We start from the raw sequence: 18,317 nt of genomic DNA, 5'->3' as shown, positions 1-18,317 counted from the left end.
CAAATTAATGCCAAAAAAGGTGTTTTTGGTAAAAAATCTTCTTCTTCATAACCGCTAGTCAGACAGCTTTGTTATTTGGTATACAGGTCCCTAGGGGTAACCCAACTTAGATTTGTTCAAATTGTGATGAAATATGCAAATCTGTATTTTTAAGGAATTTTTTGTCATTTTTGGTCAAAATTTGACTTACATTGTATGTAATTCTTGTACTGTATAAACCCTATCAATTCACCCAGAAAAAAATAATTAATATGATTTTAAATAATTGAATTAATTAGGAAATCATCAAAGCCAAAATAATTTTAGTGTAGAATTATCAGAAAGTTCAACTTTTTTTGACAGTTCATAGTGAAATGCTTACCAGCTTGGAGGATTAAAACATGTAAAGGCAACTTTCCTGAATCCCAACTTTGACATATTCTGAACCGTCATTTATTGTGCCCTGTATGTTATCTAAAAGAAATTGCTCAAAATAGTCAATAGAGATAGAGATAGAGATAGAGAAAGTTCTAATTTCCATTTATGGTTGACTTGGTAAGGATAAAATAAAATTACTTTTTGAGGAAAAAAATGGAGTGGTCAATTAAAAGAGTGGTCAAAGTGATAGGGTTTTTATGGTAAAGCTGGGCTGTATAAAGATTCCTCATGTGCTATTTATAGCAATTATGCAATCTGTGTAAACAGTGCAATGAAAGTGTAACATGATTCCTTATAATGCTTTTGATGACCTTGAACTTCTTAAGTTTCAAACCTTTGTCTCTTCAGTGTGCTTTCTCTGAGTATGTACAGTCTCAACTTATTCAACAGAACTCACAATGTTAATCAAAGATATCCACCTTCTTCATCAATACGTGTCACAAAAGGTTATTCTCTACATAACTCAACAGAGCTCTGTCAACTGTTGAGTTGCTTGTTCTTTCAAAACCGCTGGTCAGACAGCTTTAATATTAAGTTTACTTGTCCGTAGGATGACCTTAGTGAGATAATTTCATACAGTCAGGAAATACTTAATTTTGTATCCATGTCTATAGTAGCTTCAGGGACTTTGGCCCTATGTTTTGATTTTTAGCTACTATAGACTATAGTCTATAGAAGCTATTGGGATGGGTATCTGTCCGGCGTCCGGCGTCAGTCTGTATGTATGTATGTATGTATGTATGTATGTATGTCCGTTTGTGAGGCGTCCGTCCACTCAAATATCTTGAGAACCGCAGTACTTACTGATTTGATATTTGTTGTGTAGATGAAAAATATGATTTTGAGAAACTATTTTTTTTAATTTTTTGATATTGTTGAAAATAGGCAAATTAATGCCAAAAAAGGTGTTTTTGGTAAAAAATCTTCTTCTTCATAACCGCTGGTCAGACAGCTTTGTTGTTTGGTATACAGGTCCCTAGGGGTAACCCAACTTAGATTTGTTCAAATTGTGATGAAATATGCAAATGTGTATTTTTAAGGAATTTTTTTGTCATTTTTGGTCAAAATTTGACTTACATTGTATGTAATTCTTGTACTGTATAAACCCTATCAATTCACCCAGAAAAAATAATTAATATGATTTTAAATAATTGAATTAATTAGGAAATCATCGAAGGCAAAATAATTTTAGTGTAGAATTATCAGAAAGGTCAACATTTTTGACAGTTCATAGTGAAATGCTTACCAGCTTGGAGGATTAAAACATTTAACCCTTTTCCTGCCAAGTCCATATTTCACCACCAGGTCAAGATGGTTAAAATTAATGAAACACAACGTATTTCATATGATGTATTTTAACATAATACTGTACATTTGAAGGCTGTTGAAAACATAATACTGTAAAGTTGGTTTTTTTTGGACAAAAGATGCTATAACATACCAAGCCAAGTGGGTGAAAATACGTCATGTTTTGGCTCAATACCGCTTTTTACTGACTTGGCTGATGGGGAAGTGATACAGTTATTACTGTCTGGCAGGAAAAGGGTTAAAGGCAACTTTCCTGAATCCCAACTTTGACATATTCTGAACCGTCATTTATTGTGCCCTGTATGTTATCTAAAAGAAATTGCTCAAAATAGTCAATAGAGATAGAGATAGAGATAGAGAAAGTTCTAATTTCCATTTATGGTTGACTTGGTAAGGATAAAATAAAATTACTTTTTGAGGAAAAAAATAGAGTGGTCAAGTAAAAGAGTGGTCAAAGTGATAGGGTTTTTATGGTAAAGCTGGGCTGTAAGATTCCTCATGTGCTATTTATAGCAATTATGCAATCTGTGTAAACAGTGCAATGAAAGTTACATGATTCCTTATAATGCTTTTGATGACCTTGAACTTCTTAAGTTTCAAACATTTGTCTCTTCAGTGTGCTTTCTCTGAGTATGTACAGTCTCAACTTATTCAACAGAACTCACTTACAATGTTAATCAAAGATATCCACCTTCTTTATCAATACATGTGTCACAAAAGGTTATTTGCTACATAACACAGCAGAGCTCTGTCAACTGTTGAGTTGCTTGTTCTTTCAAAACCGCTGATCAGATGGCTTTAATATTTGGTTTACAAGTCTCTAGGATGACCTAAGTGAGATAATTTCATACAGTCAGGAAATACTTAACTTTGTATCCATGTCTATAGTAGCTTCAGGGACTTTGGCCCTATGTTTTGATATTGTTGAAAATATGCAAATTAGTGCCAAAAAAGGCGTTTTTGGTAAAAAATCTTCTTCTTCATAACCGCTGGTCAGACAGCTTTGATATTTGGTATACAGGTCCCTAGGGATAACCCAACTTAGATTTGTTCACATTGTGATGAAATATGCAATCTGTATTTTTAAGGAATTTTTTTGTCATTTTTGGTCAAAAATTTATTTCATCAAAACAACTCGTCTGACAGCTTTGATATTTGGTATACAGGTTCCTACAGATAAATTAAATATGATATATAGAATATATGATGAAATCTGCAATTTGTATTTTTGGTGCAATTTTTGCCATTTTTGGTCAAAAAATGTGTTTCTAAAAACTACTGTCTGATGCCTTTGATATTTGGTATACAGCTTCCTAGGGGTTCTCTTAGTGTGATATAGTGAAATTTGATGAAATCTTCATTTTTGTATTTTTGGGTCAATTTTTGCCGTTTTGGTCAAAATTTTGTTTCTCAAAAGTTTGTCATGTGATAGCTTTGATATTTGGTATACATTTTTATACATAATTATGATGAAATCATCAATTTTGTATTTTTGCAGCTAATTTTGCCATTTTAGGTCAGGCCATCCTGAAATGAGCTATCAAAGATCTCAACCTTCTTCATCAATACATATGTCACGAAAAGTTGCTCTCTACATAACACAGCAGAGCTCTGTCGACTATTGGGTCGCTTGTTTTTTTCAAAACCGCTGGTCAGACAGCTTTAATATTTGGCTAACAGGTCCCTAGGATGACCTTAGTAAGATGATTTCATACAGTCAGGAATACTTAATTTTGTATCCATGTCTATAGTAGCTTCAGGGACTTTGGCCCTATGTTTAAGATGATGCGGTGATTCAGTAAGCATTTGAAATGGAAAACTGTATTTGGTGTTGAAATGCGGTAAAAAAAATGAGAAAACACAGCTGAGGTGATTTCAGCAGGTTTGGTTTCCAACAAATATATTCAAAGTTTTTTTCAATGTTAAAGAGTGATGGAGGGGGGTCCTGGCAGATTTTGAAAAAAATCCAAACAAATGTCAATTAAAAAATGAGCCACAGAAGGTTATCAAAAGAAAAGGTGGGATAGTGGGAAAAAAAGAATGTACAATGTATCGGATAAAAAAATAATGTTCCTCATCAATCTTCCAGACAACCCCCTTTTATCAAATGGTACACCCCTGATGTATTTTTGTGTGCAATTAACCATGCAGTGTATTTTAGTTTAAGATGTCAATCAAGTTAGGTAAGGATTTGAAAGGAATAGTCAAGTTCACCACAGTTAAATTTCTTAACTTTATCTCTTGTGTCATCATCCTTGTATAATTGGTTAAGTTTGTAAGTTGCTCCAGATGTGGACTTACCAGCTGTTCTGGAAGAAAACAATGTTTACTTTTCCCTGTAGGGTTTCTGAGTTGATTATTGTATGTTGAAATCTCTCCATGTATCTGGTGCATGGGCAAAATGTAAATATCTGTTGCATGTTATGTATTTCAGTCTTATGTCAAATATTGTAAATGAAAAATCACGAACAGTTTGCTGTGTGCTTGTAAAAGATAACATGTTTGTCAATACATATTAAAACTGCCTTGCAGTTTGGTTGTCTTAAAAATTATCACAGAAGTAGAAAACGAAAAGAAACTAATCAAATTGCTGTAACATATTCACCCTCAGTGTCTGTAGGCCTATACTTAAAGGTCTGGTGAAATGGTCCCGTTCTTGAGACCGAATATCTTCCAGGGGGCAATACTATTACACTCGCAACAAAATTGCAACCTAAAAGTACGCGCAAGTGTTAATGTTTTTGATATTTCTATGCGCAGCTTTCATCAGGTCATTTTGCGACACCAAGGTCACGCCCTCAGCGGGAGTCAAGGTTGGCCGTCTGTGTTCATTTACATCGAATAGCGGTCCCACGCCGCCTTATCTCTGCCCGGTATCCGCTAACAAAACACTGTTCGCGCTGCCTATTCGCCACGTTCGTCAATGCGAATTGAAATCCGAAGTGGCGAAAAAAAAAAGATCCTTATTTGCCACAGTGGCGAAACTGATTTTTGTTCAAAAGATATTAATCAAAGAAAAAACGTGGCTGTTTGTAGTCTTTTGTTGATCTGGCTTCTCTCTCGGCGATTCGCAAAACTGTATCTACTTCCGTATTGCGTCACAATCTTTCGTCGTACGTATTTGCAATCGAGCCAAGTCTCGCGAGAGATTTGACGTTATGTAGTCTAGTCCACAGCATGCTTAAATGGCTCTCGCGAGAATTGAAACTTCGACGCACGCAATCGAGCCCTCGCGACAAATTTGACGTCACTTTGTCTACTGTACTGCAGGCATAGGAACGCCCGCTCACGAGAATTGAAACTTTTGCTATAGGCCTACATAGCAGACATACGAATTTTAATCGAGGCCACAAGGTTCGATGTTGCAGTTATTACCTATCGTTCTTCATTTTAATGGCCTCCATGCGCACAGTCCAGAGCTGCAGAGGGACTGTGCTCCATGATTTGTACCGGGTATTTATATCGCGATCTCTACGTTCCGTGTTGTTGTTCGTTTAATGGCAGTCACAACGTTCAGTGTTGGTGTTCATGCAGTTGATTTGCATCGCGGTCCCAATTTTGTAGCGTGTAGCGAGGCAGGCTCAGGGACCGTGGCCGATCGTACGAACCAGAATAGACAAGCACATTGGTTCAAACACTCAGCATTTGACGGGAACTCGAAAAAGTTTACAGTTGAGCCATTACGTTCTTGCCGCTGTCACAGCCACTAAATACAACTTCTCCCCATAGTGAAATCATAGACTTTCCGTTTTTAAGGTCTATGGTGAAATTAAAGAGGACACTGTCCGGATCATGTAAGCGGAAAACCTAGAAGTTACCCCCGTGGGGAGATTACGGAGGTGTGAAATACTTTACTTCCCGTTATGAGATACGGCGTCGGGCAAACTTCGGAAAGCCGAAAAAGTCGACTGGAGAGGCTCGGCGGACACGCCCACATCGCATTTTTCTTTTGCCATATTTCATAATCACGAGCGCTAAACGAAAAAGAAATGAATGTGACTGTTTTATAGACCATCAACTGTATTTCTGTGATTTTGCAACATGGGCATTTCACCAGACCTTTAAATATTTTATCATTACATTCAGCTTTTTGTTATATCTTTATCACTCTTCATCGGCCAAGGCACATTTGGGGTCAATGTCATCACTCTGTGCCAGTCTGTGAATGTCATCTGTCTGTACGTGTATGTCCATGTTTCATACAATTGTTGGTTTGTTTTGATAACTATATGGGAGCGAACAGTGATTATTGTCACTATTTTTACTATTAAAAACAAAATTTTTCACAAACCATTATTACAAATAAAGTCCTCCCCACAAGCTAGTCAATTTAAAATGTGATATATGTCAAAATATGAAGGCACTCCACTGGAACATTTGTGAATGGCTGTATGAATTTCAGTTCTGGAGAAACAAATCTGTCCCCATTATGAACAAACATGCTTCTTTGCAAATTAATAGCACACTACCTGAGCTATGAAGAATTTTCCAACAAATTCATTCCTCCGTCTGATTTTATTCTTGATGGTAATAGGCTATTTTCATGACCTCTCCTCCTACACAGGACATTTTATTAAGGTTATTTTTGTGGTTATATATGATTCAAAGTTAAACATTTTGCAGTAAGCAAATGTGCTAGTCTTGCATGAAAGTTAGTTATTGGGTTTAAAAACCTTTGCGACAAAAATATGAGAATGGTCTTTACAACATGAGAGCACCATTTGGCTTTGCTTTAGCAGGACTAGTAGATCTCATTTAGGACTACTAAAAATGAACTGCTACTAGTCCTTCGGGCTAGTGGATGATTTGACCTTGCGTCGAGCCCTGGGCCTGTGGATCTCCAATACATTTGCTCACCCCAATTTAACTCATACCAATATGATATCCATTATTCTGTTAAATCAACCCTTCAATAAATATGTAACATAAACATGACCACTACTCATTCATTTACATCTGATCATTCAACAAACACAATTTGACTATTTTGGGACTGTGTCATTAACGATGACTTATTGTAACTTTATAAATAGAGTCATCCACAAAACATACTTGTATGTCACCATTGTCGTTGATACTGCCTGCAGGATTTCTCAGTATTCTGTCCCTGATGGTAAAATTACATGTAAGTCTTGTGCTCTAAATATACTGTATTGCATTCACAATCACTGTTGTGTCCCATTATCAGTGGAAGCCAAGGGTGAGTCAGTTGATTTCTTCTGTGAAATCATTGAAATTTGCAAAAATGTAAATGGTCCAGCTTGACTGACTTCTATGTATATTTTAATTCCCATGTTATTTTCTTTCACAGGCCTATTGGTATGCCAAAAATAGAAACTGTTACTATTCATAATCCACACCCAGAAAATAATATCAGAATGTTATCAATATCAGGAAATACACCACATTTCCATTCATCTTTTTTTCAAGACAAGGTAAGCATATGTGGCTGTCAATGGTGAAGTTTAGAAATGCCTTATTCAGTTACGAACATAGGTGCCAGATGGCAGTGAATTCATATCATCAGTATAGAATGGATGCTAGATGACGGTGAATTCATATCATCAGTATAGAATGGATGCTAGATGACGGTGAATTCATATCATCAGTATAGAATGGATGCTGGATGACAGAGAATTCATACCATCAGTACAGAATGGATGCTAGATGACGGTGAATTCATATCATCAGTACAGAATGGATGCTTGACGACAGTGAATTCATATCATCAGTATAGAATGGATGCTAGATGACGGTGAATTCATATCATCAGTGTAGAATGGATGATAGACGGCAGTGAATTCATATCATCAGTATAGAATGGATGCTAGATGACGGTGAATTCATATCATCAGTATAGAATGGATGCTAGATGATGGTGAATTTATTAGTCCCCACGGACACCGTCCGGGGGGACTTATAGGTTTGGTCATGTCCGTGCGTGCGTCCGTGCGTGCGTGTGTGCGTGCGTGCGTGCGTCCGTCCGTCCGTTCACGCAGATATCTCAGAGATGCCTGAAGCGATTTCATTCAAACTTGGTACAAGGATTACTTCATATGTCATACAGATGCACGTCGATTCGTTTTGTGATACGATCCAATATGGCTGCCAGGCGGCCATTTTATTACGATTTTTTCATGTACAGAGCCATTATTCAGGCATGTTTCAACTGATTTTATTCAAAGTTGGTACAAGGACATTGACCAATGTCATAGCTATGCACATCAATTTGTTTTGTGATACGATCCAATATGGCCGTTGTGCAGCCATTTTGTTACGATTTTTTCATGTACAGAGCCATAACTCAGGCATATCTCAACCAATTTCATTCAAACTTGGTACAAGGACATTGACCTATATCATACATATGCACGTCAATTTGTTTTGTGATACGATCCAATATGGCCGCCAGGTGGCCATTTTATTACGATTTTTTCATGTACAGAGCCATAACTCAGACATGTTTCTACAGATTTTATTCAAAGTTGGTACAAGGACATTGACCAATGTCATAGCTGTGCACATCAATTTGTTTTGTGATACGATCCAATATGGCCGCCAGGCGGCCATTTTGTTACGATTTTTTCATGTACAGAGCCATAACTCAGGCATATCTCATCCAATTTCATTCAAAATTGGTACAAGGACATTGACCTATGTCATACATATGCACGTCAATTTGTTTTGTGATTCGATCCAATATGGCCACCATGTGGCCATTTTATTACGATTTTTTCATCTCCTGAACTACAACTCAGACATGTATCAAGCGAATTTATTCAAAATTATTTTTATCACAGACCTAATGAAGAGGACTCTATCCTCTTTGAGAACCTGTAATCAAAGCACCCATTAACAAGTGGGGACTGTGTCATCAACGATGACTTGTATCATCAGTATAGAATGGATGCTAGATGACGGTTAATTCATATTATCAGTATAGAATGGATGCTAGATGGCGGTGAATTCATATCATCAGTATAGAATGGATGCTGGATGACAGAGAATTCATATCATCAGTATAGAATGGTTGCTAGATGACAATGAATTCATATCAACAGTATAGAATGGATGCTAGATGGCAGTGAATTCATATCATCAGTATAGAATGGATGCTAGATGACGGTGAATTCATATCATCAGTATAGAATGGATGCTGAATGACAGAGAATTCATATCATCAGTATAGAATGGTTGCTAGACGACAGTGAATTCATATCATCAGTATAGAATGGTTGCTAGACGACAGTGAATTCATATCATCAGTATAGAATGGATGATAGACGGCAGTGAATTCATATCATCAGTACAGAAAGAATGCTTGATGGCAGTGAATTCATATCATAAGTATAGAAGGGATGCTGGATGGCAGTGAATTCATATCATCAGTATAGAATGGTTTCTAGACGACAGTGAATTTACATCATCAGTGTAGAATTGATGCTGGACAACAGTGAAGTCATATCATCAGTATAGAATGGATGCTAGAAGACAGTAAATTCATATCATCAGTACAGAAAGAATGCTGGATGGCAGTGAATTCATATCATCAGTATAGAATGGATGCTGGATGGCAGTGAATTCATATCATCAGTATAGAATGGATGCTGGATGGCAGTGAATTCATATTCAGTATTATTATTATTATTATTATTATTGTTATTATTATTAGACTTTATTTAAACTCGATAAACTCTTGAGCCTGAGGCTCTTCTCACACAGAGTCGAGTAAAACAAAATTTACAATATTTACATTAAAAAAATAATTCAGGAAGAAAACGTTATACTGAATAAAATGTAAAAATGCTTCAAGTAAAAAAAAAAATCTTAAAAAGATTAAAAAGTTACATAGAAGTAAGATTATCCCATCTTTTTAAAAAAAATGGCACCTGCAATTTCTTTTGAATGATAGAAGTGAAGAGCTAGATTTGATCTCTTCAGGCAAAGTATTACATATTTTAAAGGTATGGAAATTGATCCCAGGGCCTAGGAGTGGCACATGTAAAACAGTGTGTACCTTTGCGTCAGAGGCGGAATAAACGATGAGTGTATCTATTTATCCAGGAAATCTTAATCCCGACTGTTATGTTTGTACGCACATAGAGCCAGTCGACGCTAGGGACACTAAAAACAACACGAGGAACAAACAGACAGGGGTTTTAAACAAAATGTAGCCGGTACTTCACCGATGTCTGTAACTCCATACATGAAAATATTCGTAGCTTGACGCACTTTGAACATAGCTCGTGACAAGGGACAGTGGAAAGCCCATGGAACTACGTGTACTATAACAGCCACTCATGTAGTTTGTGAACAGTGAAGATTTTTCCGATCAACAACTTTGACAGATGGTGGACTGACCTTTCCTACCGCAATTGTTATCTCCCTCGATTCAGCACAAAATTTTCGTATGGACTGTTGATGCAGTGTTTGCAGTTGTTACGTGGTGGTAAATCCTAGTCGTATTTACGACTGCTGCGTAAACAGTCACTGAATAAACTTTGTACGCATTTACGAGCACTGGATATTTTTACCGTTTTTAATCGAAACCCGTCCGTATACGCGTATGACAGTGACAAAAATATCACAAGGAATCTGGCGTATATTGTTACTGAATTACTTTGACCAAAAAAATTCACCCAAATGCCGAACGGTGATCATACAGAACTCTGCAGGTTTCTGGACTAAACGACCCCAATCCGACCGGATCTCAGTCAACTGTGCCGGGCTCGATGTCTACTCTATCAGCGTCAACTCAAACTTTCACTCCAGACATCTTTACCCCACAAACTGGGAATATACTAAATTTACCTTGAAAAAAATTCAAACTGTGTATCGTATTGACAAACTCTGACCGGGGCCACGGAACAAATTAAAAAGCCAACAAATCCCAACAGAAACAGTGGAATGATCATCAGTGTGCAAGGTCGCTGTATTATATGTCAGGGTAAAAAAATCTAGTTTTGAAATTTCTGGACGGTACAAAAGGCAGGGCAGAATTAGACAAGATTACGACCAATGTGTTACCGCCGATGGTACATAACGTACTGATATCAGGTAGTTTGGTGTCCAGTGAGAACACTATTCCCAATATACCATGGCTGTTGATTTGAGCTGCCTCCAATCGAAAATTTTCTATACAAAGACATGATATCAATAATTTTGCGAGATTATAAGTACCCGCTGTCTTCTCGCCAAATAGCTGCGATCAAGATCATTATGATAGAAGCAATTGACCGCCAAACACCTGCTTGCTGTTCTTATACACAACTTAGAAAAAATGATTATTCCTGCTGAGAAATACGACAGCAAATATTGCAACGTGAATTTCTTACTATTTTCCTCGCAATGGTTTTACATTTGTGTCTATTTTAACACGGTCTCTGGACCAATTCAGACGATTTTTACAAACAGAGAATAAGTTCACACTCATCGTGGGAACACATTGCAAAGACGTTCAAAAAATGTTCATCACATGAAAGATTACCGTAATCCCCGTTTCAAAGATGTAGGAAATGTATAATGTGTTGTTCATCTTGAAAAATCCCGAACTACAAGCACACTCCGGTCATCACATGACGGTTGTAACCGTACATGTGCTGCCGTCAATGGAGAGTCAAAAGACTTGAAATCAAAAGTAAAAAAGTATAGAAAAATCTCAATATCCAAGCATAGTAAAACAGTTATTTTGATAAGGTCAATTTATTGCATATTATAAAAAATCTCCAGGCCACTCGGAACAGCGTAAGATTATGATCTCACTCGTTCGAATACTACACTCACATGGTAGGGTAAAAATGGGAACTCAGAACGTTATATACTGCTTCCGCCAAGCGACTCCGCTTAGCTAAAGACGGTAAAATGACCATAATTATTATTGCTAGTCTCTGTAAATTTTGCCGAACATTCGTTAGTAGTTGTTGAATTTCTTGAGTTTGTCCGAAAACTATTTCAGTGAATGACGTAAGTTTCAAGACACCTGAGTGCAACCGCAATATCGGTATCGGGATAGCAAAATCAGTCACAGACAATCGAGGAAGAACATAAGAGTCTATTAATCTATGAATTAAATGAATCGTAAGTTACTATGAAAGTAAAATGGTAATGTTGTGTCCTGGTTGGGAAAGAAAAGTTGATTAAGATTTCAAAAAAACGTCAGATAATATTAGAGCAATTTAGTATAGGATAAAGCCCGAGTACGAGGGCTCTTCTGGTATATAAAGTCCAACCCAACGATAAAATGTCGAGGCCGCAGGCCGAGACATTTTATCGTAGGGTTGGACTTTATATACCAGAAGAGCCCGAGTACGAGGGTTTTATCCGACTTAAAAACTATCGCCCCTAACTGATATATTTTCGTTTTCAATGTGTTTACGTCAACCGTCCCCTTTGTCAATGTAACATGTTTAGGATATGAATTAAAACTTTTATTTGTGAAATAGCCTTCCAATGTAATGGAACATCCTATAAATGCCCTAGGGCACATTATATAAATGCCCTAGGGCACAGCAGATTTTGTGTTGCAGCTGGTTTCCGCTGTGTTACCCAATTTGAATATTAAAACGTACCAGATGTCTACAGAATATGACATGTTCACTTTTGATTGGACAGTACTTTACTACCGCGCTGTCATTCGTTTCTGGAATTTGGTGACCAAGGCTTTACGAGTAAATAAAACACCCTGAATTGAGCACTCTGATTGGTCAATCAACAGTAGATAGTTTTTAAGTAAAAAACAAGCTCAGAAAACCGTATAGAGAAGGACGACATCACGGCGATCTTCAAACCTTTTATCATGTTTCAGTCTGAACAGTCAACATTTGATGCTATAATCTATGTCAAGTGTCTCTTTTTGGTCAAATCTGACAGAGATGAAGCAATCGCGATTTAGTTTCATCGCCCCGACCCGACAGAAAATAACGCAGCTCATGGGCACCTGTATAATCGTGGCGTGAACGTATCCAATGGCCGTCCACTGCATGGGCCATTGACCGTGCATCGCCAGCAAACAACGTTGGACGTCACGAGAGCATTTTTCCGCAGTCTGTGAGCGGTTGAGTGATTTGGGTTGGCTGCATAGATCGGGATTGAGTTGATTTCGGCTGAAAACAGTTCAAAAAGTAGTTTTTGGTGTTCCGTCCGAATTGGATCCGCATGTTGCCGGTTTTGTCCATGGCAATCAGCAGAGCTGTGTTGGGAGGCCGTATAACGCCGGGAACACACGGCATCGTACGCAGGGCTAGGCGACAACATACTTCCAAAAGAGATCTATCGTAAAATATCGTACTGCAGGTCAACATAGACATCACCCATTCATAGGCCTAGAGGTACACAGATCAACAAACAAACAGGGAGAGGCAATCTGCTTGAAACCATGAAATAGTCCGTTTAGTAACCGTTGGTCAAGTATTTTGCTCAGTTGTAAGAATCGTTTATTCATTGTTGACATCGTAATCGATCGGATGTACACAACAAATGTTTGATCGTTTTGCACCTTTGCGTGTCCCCTCGTGATTGGCAGCTGTTTGAATGCTTTCATCTATTGTTTGCTGGACGCTTCGAACACAGCATCGAAGCACTTTTGGCATCAAAAATCAACTTAAAATGGAAAAAATGAGAGAATATCGCCAACAAGGTGATGCCACAAGTATTCACAAAATGTAATATGTTGGAACAATGCTTTAATTTACACCATGGTTGTTGAAAGCTCCAGATTTTCGGGAGCATTCGTTGACGCTGTTATCAAGTGCCACTCATGTTGGATTATGAATGCCCAGGGAGATAGGGGGTATTTATAGGTTCCCCCTGCCTTTAACCCCGTTGTACATAAAACTTCTTTTGAAAAATTAGGTTCTATGCCCTGGAATATACAGATCTTCTCTGTTTGCAGACCTTGTGTTACACCTGTGGATCTGCTCTACACCTCTAATAACGTTAAGATAATCAGGAGCAAGGTTATTCAGAACTTTGTACATTAAAACTGATTCATTGTATGAAACTTTCACGAATTGGCAACCACCTTAAGGATTTAAATAAAACATTAATTGGAGTATTAAAGTCTTGATCTAAAATCACTCTAGCAACAGATTTCTGCTGTCTTTCTATACGAGATAAAAGAGTGGTTGAACAATGACCCCATATAATCGAACAATAATCAAAATGAGGTAAAATGAAACAATTATAAAACGTCAACATTGCATTTTTAGTTAAGAATGATCGTATACGCTTTAACTGTAAAAGCTTAAAAGCAACTTTACCACACACTTAACTGACATGTGTATCCCAGGTCAAAGTATCATCAATTGACAGACCTAAAAGGTTTTCTTGCTTAATACATTCAAGCTGCTCGTCATTACAAACAACTTTTATACATTTGTCTGTTCTAGATTTTTTCTGGGAGGTTCCAATGACCATCACCTTGGTCTTTTCTATGTTTATACACATGTTATTATTACAACACCAGCTCAAAATGGATGCCATGTCACCATTGAGCTTAGTTTCAAGTTCTTGGATATTGTGGCCAACCGCCTGTGCCGCTGTGTCGTCAGCATACATATTGATTTCTGAATTGTCTAAAGCTAGGGGAGATCATTAATAAAAAGCAGGAAGAAAAGAGGACCTAGAATGGAGCCCTGAGGGACACCAACACTAAGTGGAAGAGCGTCACTCAAGGTCCCATTAAAGCTAACTGACTGGGATCTATTTGTTAAATATGATGTAAGGAAAAGAAGAGTTTTGTCGGAACACCCATAAAGTTTCAGTTTTTGCAGCAATATATTGTGATTAACAAGGTCAAATGCTTTCCTGAAGTCTATCAACAAAAGCCCAATAAGGTTGCCTTTGTCAATTGCTTGATACCATAAATTTGTAAGGTAAGTAAGAGCTGTTTGACAGGAATGAAGCTTACGAAAACCAGATTGATTGTTGGACAATAAGTTGTGACAAGAGAGAAAATCATAAAAATGGGTGTGAACATGTCTCTCCAATAGCTTAGAAAGAACAGGTAAAACTGAAATCGGTCTGTAGTTTGAGACATTATCGATTACACCTTTTTTGAATAATGGTGTAACTTTGGCAGATTTCCATTGTTGTGGAAAGGAACAGGATGTAATTGCACAGTTAAAGCCCCAGTATTTGTAACTTTTAACAATTTTTTTCATATTTTTGATTAAAATGACATCCTCAGTATGTGAAAGTAGACCATAATTAATACTGAATCGCATGGTTTGCATGCCCAGCCCGCCTCACAAACGTGTACGATTAACAGTAAAAGGAGTGAAAAATGACTTCTTGTCCGGACCAGAAGTCGGGCTTTGTTGACACACGAAACGAAACGTAATCACACCATTTCGCATGCTCAACCACATCTACGCAAGTTTTACTACTTGGCGTCCATAGAAATGTACTCTCTTCGAAAAGGTCTGGTCCACCGAAACTGGAGACTCAGCTAAAAACGTGCGAAAGTTTGGCGAAGTATCGGAAAGATATATGTAAGTGTTTACAGATTGTTCCGACTATAATGAGCCGTGCAAACAAACGTCTTGAACAGCTAAACTAACGATGGAGGCAGTCGATTGTAGGCTTCATGCACTGCATTGCACGTGTTGATGACCGATGGTACGGAGATCAAGTTGGGTGCTGAATGAATTGAGAGAGAAAAACATATATAAATAAAAATTCAATACTTCACCATCGTAATCATTGAACTAGTCATTTCTTCCATTATGGAGTATAATGAAAATTTCGTTGAATATAAAGGATGGGACATAATCTATTCCGTCTACTCCAAACGAAGTTCAGTGTACGGCACCAGGCTACGCTGCAGGCAACACTCAGCCTATCAACTTCGCCGTAATTGAAAACGCTCAGAAAGGAACAAATTATATCTTGAATGCGAACGTAACGGGTATCTTATCCTCACAAGGACTACCGTAGTACAATTACCGGCTAGCTGCAATGCGATGGAGCTCCAGGAATGGTGGTACTGGTAGAAGTTCGAACACAAGAGAGATTCCGGCCTCACTGCAAAGTCTGTATGCACCCGGCCCGACACCAAACTAACCTCTTGGTTTGATTCTGTTGTTTACTTATTTTTTGTAAAGAATTCATGATACATATATCTGACTTTCACAACTGCACAATTTGCTTAGGACTGTGATTTTGGCTGTAGTCTAGAGACGATCGGAGGGAGCTAAGGCAGGCCCCAAATTTGCATGGACAATGCCCGGGACAATTATACACGCAGCTCGATGAGAAAGTTGTTCACATAAACCTAAATGAATACAAAAGTTTTAAACATCACTTGTTCTGAAAATTTATGATCAATGGTTCTGACCTACGGATTTTACACTGCGGCGTCGTTTTTTTTGCGTTTGGCCACAGGCCACCCAATAAGTATTACTGAGTTTTCTCTATCATTTTCTCTTCTTTCTTCATGCTCTCAATGATCGGAATAAATAAAATAAATGGTTTATATAACCTAACCTAGCCTCTGTGACTCTTTATTTATTTTACACTCCATTACAAGGACGTATATCTCTCATACACACATGCTGTAATTAATTAGTCAACACAACTAATTATGCTAATAGGCGGACTTATCAGCGATTTTACGGGTTGGTCAACATCGCTAAAGATAGTAATGGTTACTAAAACGGGAAGGTAAGAAGCTCTCCTGAAATGTGTCAAGAAATTACCAAATTGCGGCCAGTCATGACCATTTGTCGAAAATCTCAGCCAATGTATTTCGATGGCCGAGGAGAGCCAGCTACTTTAATTTCAAACGTTTAAATGGTCGCAAACAGTGCCAACCCTGCCAGTGCCTTGCCTGCAGTTCATGGCATGAGGACGTCCGTAAAGCAGGAAGTCGGAAGTTGAAACCTTTGACCTTTACGTTGTTTATATGTGGGCAAACTTGTAAACATATTTCCCAGGGACAAGTCTGATTTTGACTAGGGTCAAAGTTGGTGTGGTTAAGCGTGGTTCTCTCAATCAGCTTGAGCGGACGTATAGAAATTTGCATAATTCAATAGGCTGCAGAGCCTCGTTCTGAATGTAAACAAGCAATATGCCGGAATACACGTCGTTCGAGCGACTTGGTCGTGAAAATGGGCTCGAAAGCTCACAAATATGATTATTTAATGCGAAATTGAACATGCTATGAGGTAATATACACTTTTGAGAGTAATTTCATCGTATCTATGTATGATAGAAATAAATACTAGTGATAATTGACAACTGAATTCGTACGTTGCCATGATGGTTTTACCTCTCAGCTGTGTGTTATTTTTAGACTGTGACCCGAAACACACTGATACAGGTCTTGAACAAAAACTAATACTTGTTGTGTCAAACTACATGCTATTGAACAACGCTTGTGACAAGTTTCGTGAATTTCTGACAGTGCGCCTATATTTGCGGCATGATTTCACAATGCCATGTATGCGCTGTTACCGTGCAAGGCCGATCGTACAGCCCAGTGTACGCGTGTTCAGCGTATGTAACGCTATGCACTGAGTTAATACGGCGAAACTCGCCTTTACGCCTTCGGACTTCAGTCAACATTGACGAGTTGAAACATGATAACTGGACAGTGATATACTACCCGTTACCAGTGAAAAGGAAAACTGTGACAAATCACGGTCACTCAAATCCACTCTCACAACGATATTATTTTATCTTGAAAGGCTGAGGGGTCAGTAAAATCAGACGTGGGAATGTCCGACCACCACATCCTGCATCGACTCCAAACAGACAGACACTGACAGTTGACAATGACCGAATACAAGAGAAGTCGGCCAGTACAGTATGCACCCAATTAGAATATATGCTCCATATTAGTGTTTCTTTTTTTTGAAGTCTCACTTAAGTTATATACGAAAGCGATCTAAATGTCATTCATAAGATGAGCGTAATGTTTGCAAACTTCACAGATCACAGTCAACGCACGTATGATATACACACATTGGGTAAAATTAAAGATGGCTGTGTATCGCGATCGTGGTAGCGAGTTTTGCAGTCTTCGTCATAGTTACACTTGAAGTTCGTAAAAAAGTCATAGGAGATGGTGAAGCAACTTATTTAAGAGTAATCAAGCCATGAATTTTACTGAAGAAATGGCATAATGTTTGCCTGAACTTTAATACGGTACGCGCGCGATCTTCAGAAACACGGAGGCAGACCGTACATGTTTTGAAGGGTGGACGTGGCAGCTCTTCGACTGAGTTGTTTTCTGAATGTTCGTAGTAGTATTAAACCGACAAAATAACAAAAACTATGGTAGTAAAAAGTTAAAATTGTTTGGCATATTCAACTGTGAAGAGAATGCGTATGCAATCATATTGCTTTGTTGCGAGTCCCACTGGCCGAGTTGGTCAGCACCACCGGCGCTGGCGATGGCAGAGTTCGCAACTGCCCGACTTCTCCAGTTACCCAATGGAATATCGGGAGCCAATGCCTACGAGGACTACCGCGAAATAGTAACCAAAGCATCAAATATAAATATAACATAAGTTGGATTGACAACAATAAAATATGTGATATTGTTGCAATCTTTGGGCCTAAACAATTTGTAAACGTGAGCAAGGCGTCAG

At 38.0% G+C, this 18,317-nt stretch overlaps 1 protein-coding gene across 7 annotated transcripts in view; it reads left to right on the top strand.

The window, feature by feature from the left end:
* LOC139130335 (transmembrane protein 131-like) overlaps window positions 1-18,317 on the top strand; it is a 273,369-nt gene that overhangs the window by 35,690 nt on the left and 219,362 nt on the right. For all 7 annotated transcript variants that reach the window (XR_011551826.1, XM_070696090.1, XM_070696089.1 and 4 more), the window contains exon 5: window positions 7,037-7,160. Coding sequence is in view for 6 of the 7 variants with exons in the window: in XM_070696090.1 (XP_070552191.1) it covers window positions 7,037-7,160 (124 nt within the window). In the remaining variant the exon portion in view is untranslated. The remainder of the gene's footprint in view (window positions 1-7,036; window positions 7,161-18,317) is intronic.

Source organism: Ptychodera flava, chromosome 4 (assembly GCF_041260155.1).
Source record: "Ptychodera flava strain L36383 chromosome 4, AS_Pfla_20210202, whole genome shotgun sequence".
Taxonomy (NCBI): Eukaryota; Metazoa; Hemichordata; class Enteropneusta; family Ptychoderidae; genus Ptychodera; species Ptychodera flava.
Note: the sequence above shows the minus strand (reverse complement) of the source record. Positions and strands in the feature narration are given on the sequence as shown.